This window comes from Staurois parvus, unplaced genomic scaffold, assembly GCF_062004578.1.
Source record: "Staurois parvus isolate SC_StPar_1 unplaced genomic scaffold, SC_StPar_1.0 ptg000233l, whole genome shotgun sequence".
In the NCBI taxonomy this organism is placed as follows: domain Eukaryota; kingdom Metazoa; phylum Chordata; class Amphibia; order Anura; family Ranidae; genus Staurois; species Staurois parvus.
Genome location: NW_028318029.1, coordinates 3,159,426 through 3,186,838, shown reverse-complemented (window position 1 = coordinate 3,186,838; position 27,413 = coordinate 3,159,426). Strand labels below are relative to the sequence as shown.

The following is a 27,413-nucleotide window of genomic DNA, read 5'->3' as shown; positions in this document are numbered from 1 at the left end:
GGGGGGGGGGGTTGTAATTAAAACGTTTTTCGTTTTTTTCAAATCATACAGCTACTTTCCTCCTGTTATTCATTAGGCTTTCCTGCAGCATTTGCCAGACCGTAATTGATTAGATTTTATTTGTGTTCAGAAGTTCATAGCACACTGTTTTATAATTTGTACAATTAAAATACAAATGTGCCACAGTGAAAACATTAGCCTAATTCCAGATGTGCAAGTACAATCCAAACCAAAGATGATGACAACAGTACAGCAGATTCAGGGCCAGCACAACCACACTGGGTATTTGTGAACTCTTGAAAGGAGTAGCTGGTGAGGAAGTGGTAGAGAAGCATGTATCAGCTGAAGTGCCTATGTGGTGCTAAGAAAACAGCAAAACCTACTGTACAATTCACAATAAAAACACACACAAAAGGATGACTCTGTGGAAGAGTCATAAGTTGTAACTAAAAGTTTGCTTAGTTACATCACCATAGTATAAACTTTATGTAGCATACTGAATTTTTTTTAACCCTTTATACATTTTTAGGTACATTTATGCCTCAAATCTGGTTCCTCTTTCAAGACCACATAACAATGGCAATAAGGCAATTAAAATGGTGTTAAACCTGAGCCATGAAATATGAACAAAGCATAGCTCTCTACAGTGTGTATTTAGTGTCATTTCTGTCTGCTGCTTCATACCTCTGCTATCTGCATGAGTTACTTCTGACAAGTTTTCATGACACCAAGAGAAAAATGGTGATAGTGAAGGGACCTCCAGCAGATTGACAGTTCGTGTGTGTGTGTGTGTGTGTGTGTGTGTGTGTGTATGGGGGGGGTCTCCCTCAGCCTCCTTTTTTATAAACGCTCAGACAAGCCTAAAAAAGTCGGCACTTTAAACAGATGTAGGCAAGAAAAGACTGCAGATAGAGAGATAAAACGTATGTAGGAGGATTTGTTTCATCTCTGTGTATCACCTGAGGCCAGGATCTCCACAGTGTTTATGTCAGGGTTTACAACCACTTTAAGGTAGGCCGCAATGGCTGACCATCCCTTCTGAAATCTTTAGTTGCTTGGCTTCAATATTTACACTTAGCCAGAACAAGCACACACATCAGGAGGCTGACATAGCTTGCTTACAGATCAGGGGCTACTACTGAAATCAGTGAGTGAACATGACAGACAGCTGGATTTATAAAAATTGGGATTTTAAAACTGAGACAAAATTGAAAAAGAAACGGCATTTCATTTGTAAATACTTGTTTGTAGTTTTTATCCTCACAAAAACTATTTATAAATGATATTCATTAAAAAATTGTGAAAAGTATGTCTAGTATGGTGTACTTTTTGGTTATCATCTGCATAAACAAAATTAAGCTTTTTAAAGCAGTATTACCAAAAGAAAGCCTTGTTTTTATCAAAAACAAATGCAGTATATGTAATGTACTAGAAGACGTCAAGTGACGAAAAGCGTTGGGCCTGGCCTAGTTGGAACATTCCTCCCAGCTGTCGGCTGTGTTGATTGCAGTGCAGGAGGTTCGTCCCTTGGTTTTTCCCTTGTGGATGTGGCATTTTAGAGGTTGTCATTGCTGGTGTCGGCTAGATACCTTCTTTGTTAGTGCAATACTTTATTAATAAAATTTTACTGGTTTTAAACGTACTGCACCATCATATCTCTTCTTATTCCTCGAGCTTTGCCCATGTTATTGGAAGATCATTTGCTGCTTAGTTGTTCCATATGTGCTGCCTAGCTGTTCCATATGTGCTGATTGGATCACTATTGGTTGCTGTTCCTCTACTGGGATATCCTGCAGATCATCGCTCCCAGAGCAAAATGCTATCATGCTGGTTTATAATATAATCAGCATATAGCTCTGGTGAGTGTATTCATTTCATCTGGTGTCGGATTTGCACATGGGTGTTTGTTTTCAAGATTGACATTAGGTTGATATTGGACTATCACTGTTATGGTGGCTGGACTTATATTTATGAATTCATTTTTTAAAATTATTTATCCTTGCATGTTTTGTGAATAATTAGCGCACTTTTTATTTGTACACTATTTTACCTTTTTTGGTTAGAGGTGCTGCTTAATATTTGATTTATTTTGCATTTTCTGTGGCGCTTCCTATATCTGCTACATATGTAATGTATTACTTTGTTTTCTTAGAGGACAGAATTATTGCTAAATAAAAGGACTCAAAGTAGTATTGTAAGAAATGCTTTGGTCTGTAAGTGGCAAACAGGTGCGAGAGCCTAAAGCAGAGCTCCACCCAAAAGTGGAAGTTCCACTTGTTTGTACATCCCCCACACACAAACACACACACTTGGCACTTTTTGGAGGGGAGGGGGGAGCGGATACCTGGTTTTGGTTTCGTCCCCCTGCATTAGTCTTCTGGGACACTTCACAGATCCCAGAAGACTATGGGAGCAATCACAAGGCGCTCACGCATGCGGAGTAGAAAACTGTCTGAAGCTGCAAGGCTTCACTTCTGATTTTCCCTTACTTGCAAAGCCAGTGGCAGTTTAGAACTAACCCAGGTGAGTACAGCGCTGGACCCCTGGACAGGTAAGTGTCCTTGTATTAAAAGTCAGTATCTACAGTATTTGTAGCTGCTTAATTTTTTGTGGAGGAGCCTGGAACTCCTCTAAGTGGTTAAACTCTTTTTATTTTTTTTGAGTGAGGAATAGTTAGAACCTGTCAGCATTTCTTTAAGTGTCTAGAACACAAAGGAAACATGGAGAAATGTAATCATTTTACGTGACTATACTCCAATACTCTGTTACATTATTAGGCTTAAGAAAATGAAAAATTTTCTATGATTTATGAAACTCTGCCCTTTACCCTGTTCCCACCGAGTGTACACATCCGTAAGTCTCACTGAAGCAGGGCAGCATATGTGTATACGTAGGTCAATTTTTTTTTTTATATATTTAAAGGCTTACATCCACATTAAATGTTGACAAGATACATTTTGGCTAGTAATTAGCAGTGAAATACACTATATTGCCAAAAGTATTGGGACACCAGGTTCAATATTGAGTTAGCCCACCCTTTGTAGCTATAACAGCTTCAACTCTCCTGGGAAGGCTGTCCACAAGGTTTAGGAAGGTGTCTATGGGAATGTTTGACCATTCTTCCAGAAGAGCATTTGTGAGTTCAGGCACTGATGTCGGACGAGAAGGCCTGGCTCGTAGTCTCCGTTCTAATTCATCCCAAAGGTGTTCTATCGGGTTGAGATCAGGACTCTGTGCAGGCAAGTCAAGTTCCTCAACCCCAAACTCACTCATCCATGTCTTTTTGGACCTTGCTTTGTGCACTGGTCCGCAGTCATGTTGGAACAGGTAGGGGCCATCCCCGAACTGTTCCTATAAAGTTGGGTGCATGAAATTCTCTTAAATGTCTTGGTATGCTGACGCCTTAATTCCCTTCACTGGAACCAAGGGGCCAAGCCCAAACCCTCAAAAACAACCCCACACCATAATCCCCATTCCACCAAACTTTACACTTAGCACAATGCAGTCAGGCAAGTACCGCTCTCCTGGCAACTGCCAAACCCAGACACATCCATCAGATTGCCAGACAGAGAAGCAAGATTCATCACTCCAGAGAACACGTCTCCACTGCTCTAGAGTCCAGTGGCTGTGTGATTTACACCACTGCATCCAACACTTTGCACTGCAATTGGTGATGTAAGGCTTGGATGCAGCTGCTTGGACATGGAAACCCATTCCATGAAGCTCTCTGCACATTGTCGTTGTGCTAATCTGAAGGCCACATGAAGTTTGGAGGTCTTTAGCTATTGACTCTGCAATTTCTGCGCACTGTGAGCTTCACCATGCGCTAACCCCGCTCTGTCATTTTGATGTTGATGTTGTTCCCAGTTTCTTCCACTTTGTTATAATACCACTAACATTTGACCGTGGAATATTTAGGAGCAAGGACATTTCACGGATGGACTTCATGCACAGGTGACAACCTATCACGTTACCACACTTGAATTCACTGAGTTCCTGAAGGCGCCCCATTCTTTAATAAATGATTGTAGAAGCAGTCTGCATGCCTAGGTGCTTGATTTTATACACCTGTAGCCATGAAGGTGATTGGAACACCTGAATCCAATGATTTGGAGGGGTGTCCCAATACCTTTGGAAACATAGTGTACATAGTTGAAAGTAATCAAGTAATCAGTGGACTTGCCTCACGTTACAATACTAGAACTGCAAGTTGTCAATTCTTCATCACTCAGAAAGGATTATCGCCAGTTACTAGCTTTCTGATTTTTTGATAGGCGTATATGGGGTAAAGTTTTAGAAGGGAGGACAGAGATTAAAGGATACGTTCACTTTTAGACAAAAAATTTTGCAAATAAAAAAAAAAACAAAACACGTGCATTTATTATTTTTTCTAGCAGGAACTTGTAAAGCATTGCACCAGTGATCAGCAGATCGTTGGTGCAAAGCAGATCTCCTGCAGACCCATCAGTATATCTGCTTGCCTGTACATCCTGTATGGGCAAGCAGATACACTGACAGGAAGAATCAATAAATTACCACTGCACTCCACAGCACTGTGGTAGTTCATTGAGAACTACAAGCTGACATCCGCAAAGGAGGTTGATATTTGTAGTTCATTCATTCACAGAACTTTATGAATGAAGCAGGCTTGTGGGCGGAGCTCCACATCACCACGCTGTGTTTAGAAAGTGAAAGGAAACTTCTCTTCATACTGCTGCCACAGGGAGGGGAGGATCGGGCAGAAGCTGCTGCACTGGGAACATGTAACATGTTCCCAAAGGTGAACTTATCCTTTAACCACTTGCCCTGCAGAGGGATTTACCCCCCTTCCTTACCAGGCCATTTTCTGCTGTTCAGCACTGCGCTATTTCAACTGGTAATTGCGCGGTCATACAATGCTGTACCCAAATGAAATTTAGGTTTGTTTTTTTGGGGTTTTTTTTTTTTAACACAAGGAGCTTTTATCACCTCTGCAGTTTTTATTTTATGCGCTACAAACAAAAAAAGACTGAAAATTTAGGAAAAAACGATATTTAAAAAATATCCAATAAACTTAACGTTAGCCATAGATTTGGGCTAAGATGTATTCTGCTACATGTCTTTGGTAAAAAAAAAAAAAAAAATCTCAATACTTGTATACTAATTGGTTTGTGTGAAAGTTATAGTGCCTACAAACTATGGTATATATGTAGGAATTTACGTAGATTTTACTTTCACACTGCCTATCATTTCTTAACCCCTAGACGCCGAGCGCACGCAAATATGCGGCCTCTCGGTGTCTGGGCCTTGATGCAAAGCGGCCGCATATTTTCGTACTGTAAATGAACTTTGAAAATACATATGTGCTGAGAGCGTGCGCCCTGCGTGCTCCCAGCACATATGTCCGTGACTCACGAAAAGGTCCCGATCTCCCATTGTGATCGGGACCTTTTCTGATCATCTGACCGCCATGACAGCAAATCACGGCGGTCACATGACCCTAAAACCCCATCCCTGCCTCAGTGCTTCTGAAACTATTAAAGGGCCAGGAGGAGGCACCGCCACAAAATGCCAGGGCAGTACAACCCCCCCCCCCCCCAATGACCCCTTTTTTGAATATGACAACTTTATTTATTATTTTTTACACAAAGTTGTTGCTTTAATGATATATTGCTTATGCAAGCCATGGGTATACGTGGAATAACACCCCAAAACACATTCTCCTACCTCTTTTGAGTATGGGGATACCACATGTGAGAGACTTTTTGGCAGCCTAGCTACATACAAGCCCCCAAAATCCAATGACCTCCTCGAGGCTTTCAAAGGGCATATTTAGTCATATCACTTCTCTACTACCCATCAGTTCCGGAGGCTCTAAAATGCCAGGATAGTACAAAACACCCCCTCCCCAAATGACCCCTTTTTGGAAAGTAGACACCCCAAGGAATTTGATAAGAGGCATGGTGAGTATTTTACAGATATAATTTTTGTCTTAGGGGTTTGAAAAAGTAAAGATAAAAGAAAAAAATGTATCTTTTGTTTTCTTTCTTCATTTTCCAAAAACATGTGGCAACAAATGAGATCTGCAAAATACTCACCATGCCTCTTAGCAAATACCATGGAGTGTTTACTTTCCAAAAAGGGGTCATTTGGAGGCGTTGGTTCTGCTATCCTGGCATTTCAGGGCCAATACTAGCAGCTTATGCCACACATCCCCCACTTTTTTTTTTTTTTAGTGATTTTGATTTTTGTAATTCTTTTTACACTGTCCCTTTCATTTGTTTCTTTTATATCACTTTGAATGCTATCACAGGGAATGCAAATATCACCTAAATATTCAATGGGCATTGTCAGATTATTTTTTGAGAAATCTGGGGTCTATCAGACTCTAGATATCTCCTCTGCCCTTACATTTTCTAATCTCACCAAGACCGGTGTGATCAGATCCTTTCCCAATTTACAAATGGTGCACTTTATATCCCGTGAAACTGAAGTGATAAAATGCTCGTAGCTTCCAATTTCTTAGATTATAGAGATGATTGGAGCCATTCTGGTCTCTGACCAGCTCTATAGTCAGCCAGCGGAACTGCTGGCTGCATTCTCGGATTCCCCTGTGGGACAGGAGAGCCCAAGAAAACTGTGGAAGACAGCAGGAGGGAAGGGGGGGGGGTGTCCCATCCCACTGCTTGATCAAAGCAATTCAGCAGCTAATTGGCCACTAGGATTTCTTTTACATAAAAGCCGACCGTCAGCTGAAAAGAATGATACCTGTAGCTGCAGGCATCATCCCAGCATAACCACTTTGGCTCTGTGGCTCAATATGACCGCACTTCATTCTTTTTTGTAATGCCCATGTTGAGGGTTAAGCCCAAAATAGTTTTAAATTCAGAAACTATGATCGGTTTCCATGCGAATTGTCTGGCAAGAGCTGAATTTGAAAAGGGTTAATAGGGGCGATCAAAGGGTTAAATGTGCTAATCTACCGTGTGTGCAAAATGTAGCGCTTTTACTCGGTGCCGTGTTCTCTCTTCTCTCCCTGGACCAATGGGTGGGGGGCACAGGTGCATTCACACCCCAAAATAGGAAGTGATGCAAGATTACATCGCTTTGCCAAGAGCTGCTGCTCGCCTGCAAAATGCGGGCAAGCAGCCGGCAAGTAGTTTTAAAAAAAAAACTAAGTTTTTACAAACAATTCTCAATATGGTATTTTTTTTTATTGTTTTTTTTTTAAATACTTTTATCAGAATAGTACAATGTTACCATAGTAACATTGTACTACTGTGGGGGGGAGGGATTTTTTTTTTTTTTTACACTTTGCTTTGCAGGAGAAATAAAGATCATTTCTCCAGCAATGCAAAGCTTGCTGTCATGAACCTAACTCATTCATGAACTGTCATGAATGAGTTAAGATTTGACAGCTCAGGATAGCGATCTGTGATTGGCTGGAGCTGGTCACATGCTACAGGGTGCTGTGATTGGCCAATCATAGCTCACAAGGAAGAGGAGCAGCTGTTATGAATGAGATTGATTCATAACAGCTTTGCTTACATTGTGATCACATGATCACCGGGTCCTGTTCACCGGGATCTTCATTCCGCTGTGTCCAATGGACACAGCTGTCGTAAGGGGGGAGCGCTGCGCACCCCCGTGTTACTACAGCCAGAGTGACATACGGGTATGCCGCTTTGCCTGTAGCTGCCGCCCTGCCGCAGTACATTGCGGGCAGGAAGTGGTTAATGAAGGAGGGAGTGATACAAGGGAGGTGTTGAAACACCAGAGAGGCCAGCAGAAGGGGCATCTCGTACCATGCAAGAGAGTAATGTAGGTGAGAGCTTACAGTGGATATAAGTCTACACACCCCTGTTAAAATGTCAGGTTTCTGCGATATAAAAAAAAAAAAAAAAGATCAATAATTACAGAAATTTTTCCACCTTTAATTTGACTTATAAACTGCACAACTCAATTGAAAAACAAAGTGAAAGCTTTTAGCGGGGGGGGTTTAAGTAAACATAAAAAAATAAAATAATGTGGTTGCATAAGTGCACACCCTCTCATAACGGAGGATGTAGATGTGTTCAGAATTAGGCAATGACATTCAAAATCAAGGTAAATTGGAGTCAGTACACACCTGCCACCATTTAGAGCGCCTCTAATTAACCCCAAATAAAGGTCAGCTATTCTAGTAGGTCTTTCTTGACATTTTCTTAGTCGCATCCTACAGCAAAAGCCATGGTCTGCAGACAGCTTCCAAAGAATCAGAGGGATCTCATTGTTAAAAGGTATCAGTTAGGAGAAGGGTACAAAAGAATTTCCAAGGCATTAGATATACCATGGAACACAGTGAAGACAGTCATCAAGTGGAGAAAATATGTCGCAACAGTGACATTACCAAGAACTGGACATCCCTCCACAATTGATGAAAAGATGTGAAGAAAACTGGTCTGTGAGGCTGCCAAGAGGCCTACAGCAACATTAAAGGAGTTGCAGGAATATCTGGCAAGTACTGGCTGTGTGGTACATGTGACAACAATCTCCTGTATTCTTCATATGTCTGGGCTATGGGGTAGAGTGGCAAGACGGAAGCCTTTTCTTACAAAGAAAAACCTCCAAGGCCAGCTAAACTTTGCAAAAACACATCTGAAGTTTCCCAAAAGAATGTGGGAAAATGTGTTATGGTCTGATGAAACCAAAGTTGAACTTTTTGGCCATAATTCCAAAAGATTTGTTTGTCGCAAAAACAACACTGCACATCACCAAAACAACAACATACCCACAGTGAAGCATGACGGTGGCATCATCATGCTTTGGGGCTGTTTTTCTTCAGCTGCAACTGGAGCCTTAGTTAAGGTAGAGGGAATTATGAACAGTTCCAAATACCAGTCAAGACAAAACCTTCAAGTTTCTGCTAGAAAGCTGAACATTAAGAGGAACTTAATCTTTCAGCATGACAATGACCCAATGCATACATCCAAATCAAGGAATGGATTCACCAGAAAAAGATTAAAGTTTTGGAATGGCCCAGCCAGAGACCCAGACCTGAATCGGATTCAAAATCTGTGGGGTGATCTGAAGAGGGCTGTGCACAGGAGATGCCCTTGCAATGTGACAGATTGAGTGTTTTTTCAAGGAAGAGTGGGCAAATATTGCCAAGTCAAGATGGGCCAAGCTGATAGACTTATACCCAAAAAAACTGAGTGCAGAAATAAAATCAAAAGGTGCTTTTAAGCGTGTGCACACTTATGCAACAGTATTATTTTAGTTTATTTTTACTTCCCTCCACCTAAAATTTCAGTTTGTTGTTCAAGTGAGTTGTACAGGTTATAAGTTACATTAAAAAGGGGGGAAAAGTTCTGAAGTGATTTAACTCATTTTTTTTACATCACATAAACCTGACATTTTAACAGGGGTGTGTAGACTTTTTATATCCACTGTATGCATACTGGAGATATTTGTAGATAATTTGAATAGATCCCAGTAGAGCCACCTGGCCCTATGTTCCTCATCTCGTAAGACAGATGTAAGTTGTTCTATGCATTGTATATTGTTCACCCTAGCAAACCATTGTGCCACAGTAGGTGGAGACTGATGTTTCCACCTGCCAGAGACACAAGCTTTAGATGTTTAAGGAGAGACTTATGGTAGTGTTTCCTGGACAGAGATGTCAGATTTAACAGGACTGTGGCCAGGTTGCTGAAGAGAGAAAAGTCTGAGTTTTTGGGATATGTAAAGAAGCTGTAGCCAAAAAAAGGCATATGGCAGGGCAGTCCCAGAATATGTATAGGAGTGTGTCTTTGTGAGCTACACATCTCCAGCACTGATTGCTCTGTTGCAGAAACAATTTGACAAGGTACAGAAGGGATCCTGTACCAGTGCGTTACAATCTTATATGCGGTTTCTTGGTATTTGCTACAGAGCATAGTTTTGTGTGCAAAAATTAGGATGTGGACTTTTTGGTGTCCAGAAAATGTAAAATTCAAGTCTTTTTTTCCCATTTAGCGAGATAGGGTGTGTCTTGTTAACATTGCATGCTCAGCAGAAACAGATCAAACTTAAAAAGTGACTTCTAGACTGTGCCACTGCCTTTGCTAAGTTTCCCAAATGGTGTAAATGGCTTGTGAAAGGTGGTGGGTTTGGGCAAACAGCAAAGGAAGTGAGTGAACGGTCGGGTCCTCCACATTTATTAAAACTGGGGTTGAGGGGTCTGTTTAAAGGCTGGCAATGGAAGCCCACTTGTCAGAGCACAAACAGTAAGCAGTTCGCAGGTGTCCCTGTTCAGACCATAATCTCCCAGCTCTGGGGTAAACTCTGTGTGACCTATTATGGGCATCATAGCGGAGGAAAGGCTCCATATTGTTGCCATTTTGTAGTATAGGTCTAGTTTGAGTAGAGTCGGTGAAAGGATGAGTTTGGAGATTCTGGGTATGCTGCTTACCAGTCCAAAGGGGTTCTGCTCCAGAGATACCCATAATTTTTGAGATGCATGACTGCACCAGTCCACTACTCTTGTCATATCCACTGCTACATAGTCCACGTTTGCCCCCTTTTTAAAGGCTAACTTCCAGCTTCCCTATGTACCAATATACAATTAATGTACTTTTGCAGAAAACAAAAAAGCAGTTTTTCCTGCACCAGCCCTTAGCTTACCTTGCAGTTTGATGTATGGAAAACTTCTACATTACTTCCTGGACAGATCTCAGGTTGGGAAAACCGGTAAGACACAGGAAGGAGCCTGCCAGCTGACCTCATATACACACACCCTGTACACTTGCCCTCTCCCCCTACAGGAAATTGCTCCCACCCACCTCTGCAGGTGGATGCATTTCCAATACAATAGGCTTTCAATACCATTTCTATGCTGATGACACCCAAATCTATTTCTCTACCCCTCAACTCACTCCATCAGTCTGCTCATGCATTACTAATCTATTAACGAACATATCAGCCTGGATGACAAAGCACGTCATTAAAATTAATCTAACCAAAACTGGGCTCATAATATTTCCTCCCTAACGTGCCCCTTCCACTGACTTCTCTGTCAAAATCAACGGCTCAACCATCAACCCGCCCCACATGCCAGGGTGCTAGGTGTAATCCTGGACTTTGAGCTATCCTTTCGGTCCCACATCCAATTGTTGTCCAAAGCTTGCTGCCTCAAACTCTGCAACATCTCCAAAATAAGCCCTTCCTAACCAATGACACCACAAAGCTTCTAACTCACTCCCTGGTCATCTCCTGCCTTGACTACTGCAACACCCTCCTTACTGGCTTGCCTTTCCATAGGCTATCCCCCCTCCAGTCCATCATGAATGCTGCTGCCAGACTCATCCACCTCACCAACCGTTCAGTGTCTGCCAATCCCTTCACTGGCTCCCGCTCACCCAACGAATACAATTCAAGATACTTACAACTTATAAAGCCATTCATAACTCAGTCCCTAGTTATATCACTAACCTGGTCTCAAAATACCAACCAAATCGTTCTCTTCATTCCTCCCAAGACCTCCTGCTCCCTAGTCACCTCCTCCCATGCTCACCTCCAGGATTTCTCCAGTGCCACTCACATCCTCTGGATCTCCCTTCCCCAATGTGTCCAGCTGTCTCTGTCCACTTTTAGACGATCCCTGAAAACCCAACTCTTCAAAGAGGCCTATCCTGTCATTACCTAACAGCTGTACATGTATTTTACCCATTAGCCCATCCCCCACAGTTAATACCTTTTGTATTTCTTGACCTTCCCTCTTATATTGTAAGATCTATTGAGCAGGGCCCTCTGAATCCTCCTGTATTAATTTTTATTGTAATTGTCTGCACTTATGTTGTAAAGCACTGTGTAAACTGTTGGCCCTACCTAAATCCTGTATAACAATAATTTAGCCTTTAATACAAGAGAGCTACCTGCTGATTGGAACTGCACTCTGTTGCCCAGTCTGTGATCTGCAAGAACCCTCAAATCCTTTTTTTTTTTTTAATCACAGAGCTCCACTGGCATACTTTTAGCACACAAGTGCATAACTTTACAATTTTTTTTTTGACGGTTGCTGTCCACCCTACCTATTTTATCTATACAAATGTAAACATCTACAAGGCACAGATTCAAACACCTTTGCAAATTCTAGATATACTACATCCCTTTGTCCAAAATTGCACTAACTTTCTCATAGAATGATAACAGGTCTGACAAGAACGATCTTTCATAAATCTATGCTAGTTTTTACTTATGACATCTTTATCCCTAACATTTAAAAAAAAAAATATATATAGTCACTTGCCAGCCCTTCCCATTTTTTTCATGGCTAGAAAACAGAATGACGGGCAAATAAAAAGCCCATCCTTCCGTCCAACCATTTGCTAATTTTGCAATCCTGTATTTTAAATGCTACCTGTATAATCACTTTAGGAATTCATGTTGATGGGCATTCTTGTCAAACGCTGTATTGTCTATTCAAATGCATGCAGCTCTGTTTAAATGATAAATGAAGCGTTTGACAAGAAAAGGCTGTGTCTGATCTGCTTTGCCAAAAAATTAATAGGACCTGCTGCATTTCAAATGTGTTCTAAACAAACCTCAAATGCAGGAAAACACCCATCGACATGCTCCCCTAATACATCTGGCTGGGTGAGAAACGTTGGCACTCTGAGCCAGGTTGTTTTGTACTGCACAATTCTATGATCTTAGCATGTTTGAAGTAGTGACGGGTTGAGAAGGGAGGTTGAGAGGAAGCTTAAAAGAATGGGAGAGCAAAACACAAAAGCCAGCATTGGGAGGACACCCTATAATCCAATCTGAAGGTGGAAACGGCTGCCTTTAGAGAGTGGTGTCATCCTTCTGCATATGCAGTATGGCAGGGATGTCCAGCTAGGAGAGTGTCTAAAAAGAATTAAACCTATTTGATAGTTAAAAGTTTGCATATGTGCTATGTAAAATTTAAGCAAGCCCTAAAAATTTACTTTTTATATTTGCTCTCTTTTGGTCTTGTAAACATACTGTAGAAGTTTTTTTTTTTGGTTCTAGCTGTTGCACAAAAAAAAAAAAACTATTAATTTTGTCAGAAATCTTATTTTATTGGTGATGGAGTGAACTCATATCTAATAAGGAAGGCTGTACTGAGAAAAATATATAGGTTACCAATGTGTTACTTCCTTCATCAAAACTGGATTTTTGTGTAATTTTTTTGCCATATATTGCAGGACACATGATTAAGCATTCCGGAATAAGTTATACTGCCACCATCAGGAGAAGTGGACACTGCAAAGCAAAGCTGTATGTAAAGCCCAATATAAACCCCCCAACACCCAATGAATCTTAAGGAAAAAGGCAGGAGGGCATGTATCTTGTAATGTATTCCAAGAAATAGATTTTATAGGCAAGACAAAAATCCTATTTTCATGATCTTTCATTACAGTACACAGGACAGTGGTATGTTCAAAAGTAGTCCAATTGCAGAGAGAACAATGGCAAACGAATAAACTAGCAGAACCACAGTGAGCAAACCAGCAATTTAAGAAGGGTATCTCAAGAGTCCACAGTGCTACCTGAAGAACCTTACAACCAAAGCCAGCATCAGCTGGGGCCTGAAAAAAAATTGGTTGAACATAAAGGAGCATGTCAAGGGAAGATCAGGTGGCAGCCTTACAAATCTGAGCAACAGATGTTTGATGCTCAAAAGCCTGTGAAATGCTGAGCACGTGAAATATGCTTAAAAGAAGGGTGATAAACCAGTTCATTAGTACAGAAGATCCAGACGATTTAGGAGGACCCAAGGAAAGTACACTAGGAGCCCAGTGAGTTCCAAGTACCACAACTGCTTGGGTTGCCAATACACCTGTCAAATATCCACACCCAATATGTGCATGGTGAACAAGGCAATAACATGACTTTTCATCCAATTCCAAAACAGAATTTATGCTTCACTTTGAGCTGCAAGACTTCTGGTTCCCCTTGGCAATTTCATGTATACTACTGTGGTGGCTTTGTTCAGGTCCAGCGTTGAAGGGACACAGATAACCATGAGCTCCATGACATTAGTCTAGTGATGAGTTTCCAAGTAAGGGTACAGTCAGGCCCAAGACCTCAATTCTGAAGATTTTTAGGATCTGGACAATGCAAAGGATGATGGCTGACTGTTGTCAGAGAAGAAGGTTCTCCAGACATCCCACAATGCTAATGCCCCATAAGAGTAGCAGGGCAAGAACAGGGGCAGTGGAATGGCCAAAAAGAAGGGCCACAAGCTGGTAATGTTGTACACCCACAGCAACACACAGATAGTGTTAAAGAACCGAGAAGATGGGAATGAGTAAGCACACATCCAATATGTCCAGAAAAAACAGTTTGAGTGGAAAAAAGCAATGACTGACATGGAAGATTTTGTGTAGAACATTTGAACCCGAAGAAATCTGTTGGGGATCTTTAGATTCAGTATGGGGCTAGTGTGTTTCTTCCCCTGAAATGTTTCTCTGCCACACAGATTGGGGGAGAATCTGCTCCAGAGGTCCTCAGGGGAAATGTTGCAGACACCCCCTGTGTTGTTAACCAAACATGAACCAGAATGATCCTCCAGGACTTGTGCTTATGATCTGCTATAGAATAGGTGTGGGAACTCCCCTAGAGATTTTCACAAAACACCACCTGTGACCCTTACTGAATTCAGCAGATATGTCCTGAAGGATCACTGCTGGAAGTGCATGTGGTGGAGAGGGCAGGAGAGGCTGAGACTGTATGTGTTGTAGCCAACGCACTGTTGACACACCCTTAAGGGGCTGGAGCAGCACCTTGGGTTCCAATTTAAAGGGCAAGATCTCAATCACTGCAACTACCCTCAAATGGGTGGCAATTCCCAGGCAAATAGGCAGGGTGTTATAGACAAGCCCCATTCAGTCTTCACCCATTCTATAGGCATTCCTCTAAAGGGACTAGATTCCACCAGATGAACCTTGGTGCTGTACCGTAAAACATTCTGTGGCAAACAAAGCGCACTGCACCACATTCTCAGATGAGCACTAAACACAGAATCCAGTGCCCAGGAGTGACATTTCAGGCTAGCCCTGTATCTGCTTCCTGACTGTTCCTCTACTACCCCCCCAAAGAAACAAGGAAGTACCTAATTGGCACCTGAAACAGGAGCCCCAGTAACTTTTCAACAACACAGAACTTTGTCAGAACAAAATATTGTCTAGATTAAAAAATGAAACGTTGCTACTCTTGGATTAGGGAAATGTCCATTCTCCTGAGAAAACCAGCAAAGGGAGGCATGGTAGGAGTGGGAGGTGTTTTAATGGGTAGTCGTCCCAGCTTTGCTTGCCAGTGGCCAATTCTCCTTCTCTTGGCTATGTCTCTTTACCTTCTGAATCACTGGCCCAGAACAAGTGTGCAACAAATAAAGTCAGAATGTCTATTCTACATACTTGTTCCAGGTTTGCAACTGAAAAAATACTAAACCAATGGGTTAAAATCAAAGCCAGGCAACTGGCATTTAAAAGATACAACGAAAGCACCCACATTCTGAGTACAGGTGTCCTTTTAGGACTTCACTGACAATAATAAAGATAAAAATTTCATCACACCATGCCACAGATAAATGACATCTGTTGTTTGCAATAACTTTGGTAAATTTCTCAATACCTTCAATGAAGTCACTGGAAGCAGTCTCTGCATTAAAAAGATCTGGCACAGCTTCTAAGCTTCTCCTCATTGAAAAGCTTATCTAGGAAATTCAGGCATTCTACATTTTCATGTTAACAGTATATATACCATAGTTGCTTTCTCTATATTCAAAGGGATTAGGAAACCAGATTACGCAATTCTGCACATACTGTACTCACAGCCAAATGAATAACATTTTATTTAACACAGTCACATCAAATAAGACAGAACAGAGAATTGTGAATGGAGACATGCAGCTATTTAGTCCTTCATAAAGAACGCAGTCAATAGAAGCTATTATTGCCACGTCCATGCTCTGGTATGCAAATACATTGAAGTAGACAAAATAAAAAAACTACTTGAGACACCTCTTAATGACCACACCATAGCTCGGTTGTTTTAGGGGACTAGAAGGTAGAAAACCAGTTACCTGAGGATCAGGTCAGCATTGTGAACCTGTGTTTTTTGTTTTTTTTAAACATGCATGGCGTACAACTTTTTTTTACTAGTATAAGCATACAATGTTTTTCAGAAGGAAATGCCTATATATCATGATAAAAAGAAACCAGTTAGGCTCCTTTTTACACTAGTAATGGTGTTTAAGGCCCCCTTTGAAAAGTAACCTGCAGTGATCGCTTTTCAACGAAATTAGGTTTGCAGACATTCAGGAGGTTGTAGTACAGCCCATTTTCACTTATTTAGGAGAGTTAGGTGCTCATTCACACAATCAGAAATAAAAGCTGCATTTAGATGTGTACAAAATGTATCTGCTGTATGCAACACTATAGTGATAAATACACAGCTGTATCTACACATGAAAATCTGCACTGCATTTATTCATGCACAAAAAAAATTTAGGACACAGCTGCAAATTTTATGTGCTTAGTTCTGCAGGTTTTACTCAAGTACTTGCATAAACGCAAGTACTTCAGGTGCATATTTTATGCAGTATCTTCCTTTCATGCAGAAAATACGCATCTAAAATGCAGGGTTTCCTGACCACATGAATGAAACTGCAGTACAGAGATGCAAGGCACTGCAGCCACAATAGGTACCCACCCAAGCGACATCATGTCCATCTGTAGGTAGGCAGTAAATATGCTGATGAACAACCTGTTTCTACTGCCAGTGACTGCCTGTGTGAAAGGAGCCTTACAAATGCACACAAATTTATATTAAAAAAAGTGTTATTTTAGTTCAAAACACACTTTATAACATACTTCAGGATTACAATTTAAAAGGTTAAAAGCCAAATGAAATACTCAATTGCCCAGGAATAATCACTACGAAAATATTCTGAAAACATAACTAGTTCATTAAGTTATGCGTGATTTGATTTCTTTATACACCTGTCAACAATTCTCATGACTTGCTTATCAACAGCATTAAAGCTTCTGAATTATCTGCTCACAACACTGGAAGAGGAATAGCTCTACCTAACAGTTTAGATGTCCTTTATTTGACACGATTATGTGGAACATTTTCGGAATGTTTTTCACTTTCATTAAACAATGTGAACAGCAGATTAGCCACATCTATCTCTGCTGGAGCAAATGAGATTGGAAACAATTACCTCAGAAACTGGTCTCCTTCCTGGACAGAAAATATCTACTAACAGACCCAATTTCCCTTAGGCCCTGACTAGAGATCAGGCTGAAAATACATGTCCTACTATCCTTTCCCTGGCAAAACACAACATCCTCACAAGAATAATATTTACCATTATGGAAATAAAATATTATACTAGGAAATAGTATCGGACCGAATAACTGACTTGAAAATTAATGTATAGTAGTTCTCTATACATTTCTTTAAGCATTTATGAAAGTCAGGACGAAAAATTACCATATTTTTCGCTCCATAAGACGCACCTGACCTTAAGCTGCACCTAGGTTTTAGAGGAGGAAAACAAGAAAAAAAATATTCTGAACCAATGGACTGCCGACATAGTACAGGAGATGACCAGAGACTGCCGACATAGTACAGGAGATGACCAGAGACTGCCAACGCACTACAGGAGATGACCAGACACTGCCGACGCACTACAGGAGATGACCAGACACTGCCGACGCACTACAGGAGATGACCAGACACTGCCGACGCACTACAGGAGATGACCAGACACTGCCGACGCACTACAGGAGATGACCAGACACTGCCGACGCACTACAGGAGATGACCAGACACTGCCGACGCACTACAGGAGATGACCAGACACTGCCGACGCACTACAGGAGATGACCAGAGACTGCCGACGCACAACAGGAGATGATCAGAGACTGCCGACGCACAACAGGAGATGATCAGAGACTGCCAACGCACTACAGGAGATGACCAGAGACTGCCGACGCACTACAAGGGATGACCAGAGACTGCCGACGCACTACAGGGGATGACCAGAGACTGCCGACGCACTAGAGGGGATGACCAGAGACTGCCGACATAGTACAGGAGATGACCAGAGACTGCAGACCTTTGGGGAGCAGAGGAGGGGGAGTGGGAACCCAAATTTGACAGGTACCCGCTCCCACTTCCGTGGAGTTGTCCTTCCCCCCTCCCTCCCCGTAGTCTTCTGGGACACGTAACAGGTCCCAGAAAACTACAGGGCCAATCACAAAGCATGCGCAGTGGGCACCCGGCCATGAAGCCGCAAGCTGTCACAGCCAGGTGCCCACACTAATGATGCCGGCGCCTGGGAGAGAAGGCGAGGACACTGCTGGACTGAGGAACAGGTAGGATCGCTGGAGATCTGCATTTTCTGCTGCACAGAAGAGCTGCGCGGCCAGCCCAGTATTCTAACACAGCGGCAACAATGGTGGGAATACCGGGCCAGCCGCTCCATAAGACGCACACACATTTTCCCCCATTTTTGGGGGGAAATAAAGTGCGTCTTATGGAGCGAAAAATACGTGTGTATATATATATATATATATATATATATATATATATATATATATTTGTTTTTTTTTTAGGTATATATGAAATATTGCATATGAACAGTAAAGTCTAGCCAGCAGCAGGTGGTGACTATCCCTCCCTTATCACCTGTTGTAAAAAGCCTGTTTACAGAGCTCAACAACACTTGCTGACATTTCCATACATAAAGAAGTCAGGTGATCTGACTCTTCCATCTGAAGTCTCAATCATTTAAAGGAAGCCTCAACAAAAGATTAAAAACTTAAATATTACAAACCTAAAATAGGTTACTCAAATCCATTATATCATATCTTCACATATTTACTAGAGGGCTCATAAAAAAATAAAATAATGAAAGTTACTGTAAGAGCCCCCCACGTACCCAAAGTACCACTGTCCTAACCTAAGGGACCCAGAACCAGCAAGGTGGGTGGAATGGAGGGAGACCAGCAAACATCTGCTCACTAATCTCCCCTCCAGTGAATGAACACAAAAGTGATGCGTACGCCACTTTCACATTTGGCTGTCTGTGCTTCTTTAGCTACAGTGGAAGGCAGGGGAGACATCGGGGGTCTAACAGGCTACTGCCCCCAATGTCATGGCAATAAAGTTAAGTGTTTGTGTGTACATATATATTTAAAACACCTAACATTTCCTAAAGTACCCCACCCCATATATACACATATACCAAAACACCAAGTGTACAAAGACGATGACAGCACTACATGCTACATATCACCACAAATTAACAGTAATTCTAGGGCCATCATTCACAGTTGACTCTAAAGTGATAAAGCTAAAAGTTGGACATGTTGGCTGCCTATGTGTACCTTCAACACTTTAGCAAAAAGCTGGCAAAAATATTGTATTTGTGTGCAATAAAACTTTTTTTTTTTCAGAAAATGTGCATTTGAGAACATTTGCACTAATGCCATGTGACATAAAAATATGCAACTGCTATCATTTTATTCTCCAGGCTTTGAGAAAATATATACTGTTTGGGGGTGGTTAAGGGCTCTTCAAGTCTAAAACAAAAGCATTTTAACATGTGCGCAAAAATGAGAAAAAAATGGCTGTGGTAGAAAAGTGGTTAAAGGATTAAAAAAAAAAAAAAAAAAAAAAGTGAACATATTTTATTTTTAAAATATTGCAATAATTTATGACACACAGTGCTTTAGCAATCCAAGTGTCATTTTGTTATAGTACAAAGATGAATTCCAAGAATTCAGAAACTTTGCAAAAAAGTGAAGGCACACTATGAGTTAAGTGCAAATAGGTGCTGGTCACCTCCTGGACTTATATTACTTATATGTGACAGCTTTTTTACACTCCCAGAGAACACACTCTGGCTGTGAGAGGAGAGAAGCACATACAGCAGCTATGCCCACCCCTACCCTCTGCTGCCCAGTCACAAAAACCTTTGTATTTTGTGAAAGAGTTCACATAATACAAAGGCTTATGTGAAGGGGCAAAAAGAGGGGAGGGGCAGGTATAGCAGGTCCAGGGACTCTGCTCTTTAAGGAACCGAGAATGCAATGAGCAGTATTGGAGCTATAGAAGTTATCTTCCTGGAGTACAATAAACCTGTCAGATGTGAAAAATATAGATAAGTCTATGAGGTGGCATGCACCTCGTTAGACTTAACTCATGGTATGCCTGCAGTTTTAACAAAGTAGCTGAATTCCTGGAATTCAGGTATAAAGTATGTGTCAACCCTTACTTTGTAAAACAATCTATACAGTTTAAAACACAAATGAAAGGCAAAACATGTGTGTGCATATATATGCATATTATATATACACACACATACCATTTTGTTAGGTACACTTTGCTAGTACCAGATTGCCCCCCCATTTGCCTTCGGAACTGCCTTAATTCTTTGTGGCATAGATTCAACAAGGTGTTGGACACATTCCTCAGAGATTTTGTCCATATTGACATGATAGCATCACACGGTTGCTGCACATTTGTTGGCTGCACATCCATAATGCGAATCTCCCGTTCCACCACATTCCAAAGGTACTCTATTGGATTGAGATCTGGCGACTGTGGAGGCCATTGGAGTACAGTGAACTCATCGTCATGTTCAAGAAACCAGTTTGAAATGATTTGGAGCTTTGTGACGTGGTGCATTATCCTGCTGGAAGTAGTCATCAGAAGATGGGTACACTGAAGTCCTAAAAGGGATGGACATCGCGAGCAACAATATGCAGGTAGGCTGCGGCGTTTAAACAATGCTCAGTTGGTACTAAGGGGCCCAAAGTGTGCCAAGAAAATATCACCCACACCATTACACCACCACCCTGAACCTCAATACAAAGCAGGATGGATCCATGTTTCATGTGTTTATGCCAAATTCTGACCCTATCATTTGAATGTCACAGTTGAAATAGAGACTCATCAGACCAGGCAACTTTTTCCAGTCTTCTATTGTTCAATTTTGGTGAGCCTGTGTGAACTGAAGCCTCAGTTTACTGTTCTTCACTGAGAGAAGTGGCACCCGATGTGCTCTTCTGCTGCTGTAGCCCATGTGCTTTTGACTTGTTATGCATTCAGAGATGGTATTCTGCATACCTTGGTTATAACAAGTGGTTATTTGAGTTACTGTTGCCTATCATCTTGAACCAGTCTGCCCATTCTCCTCTGACAACAAGGCATTTTTGTCCACAAAACTGCTGCTCACTGGATATTTTTTTTTGTCAGGCCATTCTCTGCAAACACTAGAAATGGTTGTGCATGAAAATCCCAGTATATTAGCAGTTTTTGAAATATCCAGACCAGCCCACCTGACACCAACAACCATGCCACATTCAAAGTCACTTAAATCTTCTTTCTTCCCATTCTGATGCTCAGTTTGAACTTCAGCAAGTTATCTTCACCACATCTAGATGCCTAAATGCATTGAGTTGTAGCAATGTGATTGGCCGATAGCAATATGTGTTAAAAAGCAATTGGACAGATGTACCTAATGAGTGAGTATACACACACACACACACACACACACACACACACACACTATAAATACCCTTTTTTCCCATTTTATTTATAAGTTATCACATGATTTCTGGAGGGTGGCAGGTGTAGGTTGTCAGCCCAAGTCTGATCATTGGGAGGACTGGGACTGGCAGGAACACCAAGTATTTCACACAAAGGAAAAAAAATAGAGTACAGGATACTTTTTATCAAGCACATGATACAACAGACACATCAGGAATATGAAATGATGGGGTAATATATTCTTTTACGTGTACTTTAAAGTAACTATGAACTGAAAATGTGCCAAAAACAAAGAAAACCGTCATTGCAAGCGCTGGACAAACTGTTGGTGTTATAAAAATCCTGTATAACTGCTCTCATTCAGTTTACGTAGCCCTTGACATTATATTTCTATAAAAAAGGTAATATAAGAAATGAATTTCCCCCCTCAATAAATTAGGCATACTGTTTTAGGTGAGAACAGTTATTAACAATACAGATGAATAAGAAGACTTGTGAAACATATGTTACAACAGAACTTAATTAAAATAAGAAAGAAAAATAATGATTTCATGCAAAAATAGAAATCAGGATGCTTGGTGACATTGTGGGTGATATAAACAAGGGCACAATGGCAGAAGAGAAGAGGAACAGATGAGGAACAGACCATGGCAAATCCGACTTGGAATCCAGCAGCAACTATAGGAAGCCAGGAGTGTAATGCGGTTATATTGACTGATCTCTTTCTATAAATGTTATAACCCTAAAGCTAGCTGTAAATCTTATGATATCCTCTATAGCACTAAAAGAACCTCATACTCATCTTTTAGCTCCCAGTCCCTCCTGTTGCTAGTAGGAATACGGGACCTGCATATAACCAAATTATTCTAAAGTAATTACAGGAGATGAAATGTTGAGAGATAGCGCTTAGTATGAGAACACAGCTTTGAGCTCAAAATCCTAGCTAAAGCTCTGTCCTAGAATGATTTAGAGCTATGTTCTGATTAGAGGAAAGATGTTATATCCCACAAAACGTTGACATATCCAAAAAAGACTATTTTCTCAAGTTTCAGGCTTTAATAACTTATCTGATCTATGGGTAACATAGACAAATACAGATAAAATAAGAAAAATACTTACTTTCTCTGGAAGATAACTGTCAATACTGGATGTTGAATTGTCAAATTTGTTTTGTTCATCATCTGAAAGTAGTTAGAAAAAAAAAACCACATGATTTACTGTGAAGTAGCCTCAATTTGAAATTACAACACTAAAGAGGATTACAGGCATGAGCACAATTTAAAAAAAAAAAAAAAATCACACCCACAAGGTTCCAGGTTCCAGATTTTGGAAGTCTGATAGTTTTCCAGACAACAGCAAGCACATGAAAGGAGGTACAGATTAGCACACAAGGTAAAACCAAATGAAAACTTTATTGAAAAGTATTAAAATGTGCTTGAGTATCTGTACTTCTCACATGTAAAATGCACCCAAAAACTTGCATGCAGTACCAAATGATCCCTTCTGTCATCCACAGCCTTTGCTTGGAATTATATCTCTTTGCCTCTCATTTACTATGATTATTACACAATATTTTAGCACGGATTACTTTTTAAGCGCCTCGATACTGGACACTTAACCCTTTACTGCCCAGAGCAATTTTCAGCTTTCAGTGCTGTCACACTTCTAATGACAATTACTCACACATGCAACTCACACATCACAAGTTATATTTACATTTTCAATCCTATAGTGTTTTGCCGTGAATGGGCACGGTCGATTGTGCTTGGCCTGTGAATTTGGGCTCTTTGGGGGCCCTGGCCTACCTGCGTGGACGTGTGGGTTCCCTACGGCAACACCTTCAAACAGTGGAAACAATCACCATAGTTGAATAATTATTGTGTTTATCACACTGTCTATTGATGTATTAAACGTTTTTATGAATACATTATGTAATTGTCAGTATTTTGACTTCTTGTATGCATCTCTTTATCCATATATGGACTTCTTCAGATTTTCCTGATGAAGACTTGTTCAGTCGAAGCTTGTTGGAAGTATTATACTGGAGATTATTTGACATATTAACCTCCATGTAGATTTGGTAACTGCACCGCAGATTGACATATGGCACTGTAACTTTCATGTTCATTTGTAGCCATTATGTTTTGGAGATGGCCCTTTTGCTATTGCATTATAGTATGCATGGCATTTTTTAATCAACAGTGGCATCATGTCCACTGCAGACATATTTGACATTTATACTGTATGGTAGAATTTAACTATAAGATGTTTGCATTTAACATTGGAGTCAAGATTGTGATTTTCTGTCTTTCATGTAAAGACTTTTATACAAATATAATAAAATATGATTTTTATGATTCTGTATTTAAGATTCTTTGTTCAAAAATACTGTTTTGTTATCGTACTAAAGTGGCTGCCAAAAAAGTCCGAAGGGAGACATTTTGTTGTCTTGTAGTATCAAATAAGGGATGTAGCAGAATGATAGTCACAATACCATCACCCCTTAATGTATATGGGTTACTCACACATGCAACACTGTACCCATATGAAGTTCCTTTTTTTTCCCATACAAAATAGAGCTTTGCTTTGGTGGTATTTAACCACATGGTAACCGCGCTATAGCCAAATGACAGCTACAGCATTGTTGTCCAGTTCAGGGAGGGTGTCAAATGACACCCTCCCGCGCGCACCCAGGGATCTCAATGATAGCTGTGTCCTAAGGACACAGCTGATCACGTTAAGTGGTAAAAGGCCAGTCACAGCGGCCTTTTACCACGTGATCAGCTGTGTCCACTGACTCAGCAGACCACCGGGTAAATGCAGTCGCCGATTATCGGCTGCATTTTCCTCATGAAGTACTGCCGATAACTGGCAATTGTCAGAGAGCAGATCGGCACTGATCATCAGTGCAAAGCAGTTCCACCCACCTGTGCCCAGTAGTGCCACCCACCAGTGCCCATCATTGCTGCATATCAGTGCAGCATCATCATTGCTGCCTCATCAGTTCCGCCCATCAGTGCTGCTTATCCGTGCCACCTCATCAGTGCCGCTTATCCGTGCCACCTCATCAATGCACATCAGAGAAAAATTACCTGTTTGCAAGTTTTATAATACAAACAAAGAAAAATAGTTTTTTTTTTTAATGTTTTGCATTTCTGTTTATAGCGCAAAAAATAAAACACCCAGCGACAATACTACCAAAAGAAAGCTTTATTTGTGTGAATAAAATTATAAAAATTTTATATGCGTATAGTGTTGCATGACCACGCAATTGTCAAAGAGCGACAGCGCTGAAAGCTGAAAATTTGCCTGGGCAGGCAGGGACTGCCCAGTAGGCAAGTGGTTAATCACAACTGGGTTTTTAACTTTTTGGTATATAAACAAAATGCTGAAAGATTTGAAAAAAAAAAAAAAAACCCACAAAAAACTTTGTTAGTTTCCATTATTTTGCAAATAATCGTTCTTCATAAGTTTAGGCCAAATAAAAATAAGGTAAAAATAACCGAAAATAGTGTTATCCAGACTGCAAGCTAGGGTACACATATATGAATATATATATTGATCATTCCTGATGTACTGATGGCCTATATCATTTCCTGAGGCCCTAAAATGAGAGGACAGTACAAATAACCCCCCACCTCCCTCAATTGACCCATTTTTGGAAAGCATACATCCCAAGGGATGTATGCAAGGCAAGGTTAATTTTTTGAAGTGGTATTTTTTCCCCCCATAGCTCTTTGGAAAATGAGAAAAAAAAATTTGTTTTTTTTTTCACAAAATTGTAATTTTAACAATTTATTGCTCACACACAGCATAGGCATACTTGCAATTACAATGCAAAACACATTCTGCCACATTCTCCCAAGTAAGGGCATTCCACATGTGAGATTTTTTCACAGCCTAGCCAAATTAAGGGGCCCAAAATCCAAGAAGCACCTTTGGGCTTTCAAGGAGCATATATTATGCATAAATCACACATCCGAACTACCCATCACATTTTTGAAGGCCCTGGAGCACCAGGACAATGGAAACACCCACAAACTGACTGCATTCTAGACAGAAAACACCACAATGTATTTTCTATGAGGCATAATGCGTCTTTTGAACATTTCATTTTCTTTCCACATTTTCCAAAAACATGGCAAAAAAATTACAACATTTATTTTTACACAACACAGACACGCTTAGAATTATACCTCAAACACATTCTGCTTTGGTGATACCAAATGTGATCGAGACCTTAATTCTTTGTGCCGGATATGACACCCAACTACTAGTACCTGGTCCATCACCTGGAAGTACTACACTGCTGGTGATCACCACTTCACCAGGATTTACAACACTGCTGGTGGTTGCCTGCTCCTCCTCAGAACACCTGAATCTCTTTGTTGGGACCCCTTCCTCTTCTGAATCACTGACACTGAGAGATGTTGATGTTGCACTAGAACACTACTGCAGATGATTGTGCACTGGGACACCGACAGATGTTAATGGCCTACTGGGACACCCGATGTTGATGTGCACTGGGGATTCTCACAGATGTTGATGTGCAATGGGACACTATTGCAGATGTTGTGCAATGAGATACTGACAGATGTTGAAGGCCCACTAGAACACCAACAGATGCTGACATTGCAATGGGACACCGATCATGATATTGCAATAGAACACTAATGCAGATGTTGATGGAACACTAGTACACTGACAGATGTTGATGTGCACATGGAGACTGTCAGATAGTGCTAGGTGCACTGGTAACATATGGCTGCACTGTCTGGGATCTGTGTTTAACTACATAGCAAAATTAGCAGTTACACACAGTTCCCCGACAGGCTGCATGGATCAGTGCGCCTTCTTTGTTCTCTGTGTGAGGAGAAGGCGAGCATTGACATGCTTGTGATTACATTGTGTGATGGCTGTAATTGGCCATCACATGATCAGGAGGGCCAATAAGAGAGTAGATCTCCCAATCTGTGATCAGCTGTGTCCAAGAGATACAGCCATCACAGGATTGCGTCGCGCCAATGCCACTCGCGAGCTCGAAGAGTGGGAGGACGTACGGGGATGTCTTCTCAGATCAGTGCTTATTCCCCCTGGCCATTTATCTGCAGTAGCCAGGTGGGAAGCAGTTAAAACCTATTGTATATTCATTATGGATAGTGCTATTTTTTGTCTTTGCTCTTTTAATATGTGTTTATTTGTGGTGTTGGCTGCTTAAATGTTTATTGGTGTGGAGTTTAAAGGTGGAGCGTAGAGGCTGTGAAGTTCAGATCTCCACCTCATCCAATCAGAGATTGCCGTGTATTCACTGAAAAAAATACAAGGCATTCTGTGAATGGTGGCATATCCAAGCAAATGACTGGCACTCTCCATTCTTCCTCTCCTGTGGGTCCCCTCCAGCAAACTGTGTGCTAAGGGGGGACTCGTGCAGGTATGCTGCTGAGCTGGGCTGTGTGAGTCCATAGACACACACATACCAGCTCGGCTACTTCCAGCTTTCTCAAAAACAAACAGTCTTTCAATAGGATTTTAGGAAGATTACAGAAGCAGAATGTTAGTGGGTTAAGTTGAAATGGTACAGGCAAGTATGGAAAATTTCACTGTTGATTATTCCTTCTTACAGAATAATTTTAAAAGCAATTGTAGGGAAAAAAAAAATCAGTGATCTATTAATATTATTTGATAGAACACTGCAACTGCTAAAATTAGACCTCACTCAGTTAACCTTAAAGTAAACCTGTCACTTTTGCAATTTAAACTAATAAGATTATATGAGATATATAAGCAGTTGAAGTTATACGCAAACTTTTCTTGTACAAGTCATCTTAGCTTTGACCTCTCTAGCCTCATAGCTCCTTAAATGTGATTGACAGCTTTGTTAT

The 27,413-nt window shown here is 40.9% G+C and overlaps 1 protein-coding gene across 10 annotated transcripts in view; it reads right to left on the bottom strand.

The window, feature by feature from the left end:
- DOCK9 (dedicator of cytokinesis 9) overlaps positions 1 to 27,413 on the bottom strand; it is a 323,125-nt gene that overhangs the window by 135,842 nt on the left and 159,870 nt on the right. For all 10 annotated transcript variants that reach the window (XM_089679964.1, XM_089679972.1, XM_089679969.1 and 7 more), the window contains exon 9: positions 22,651 to 22,712. In XM_089679964.1, the coding sequence (XP_089536090.1) occupies positions 22,651 to 22,712 (62 nt within the window). The remainder of the gene's footprint in view (positions 1 to 22,650; positions 22,713 to 27,413) is intronic.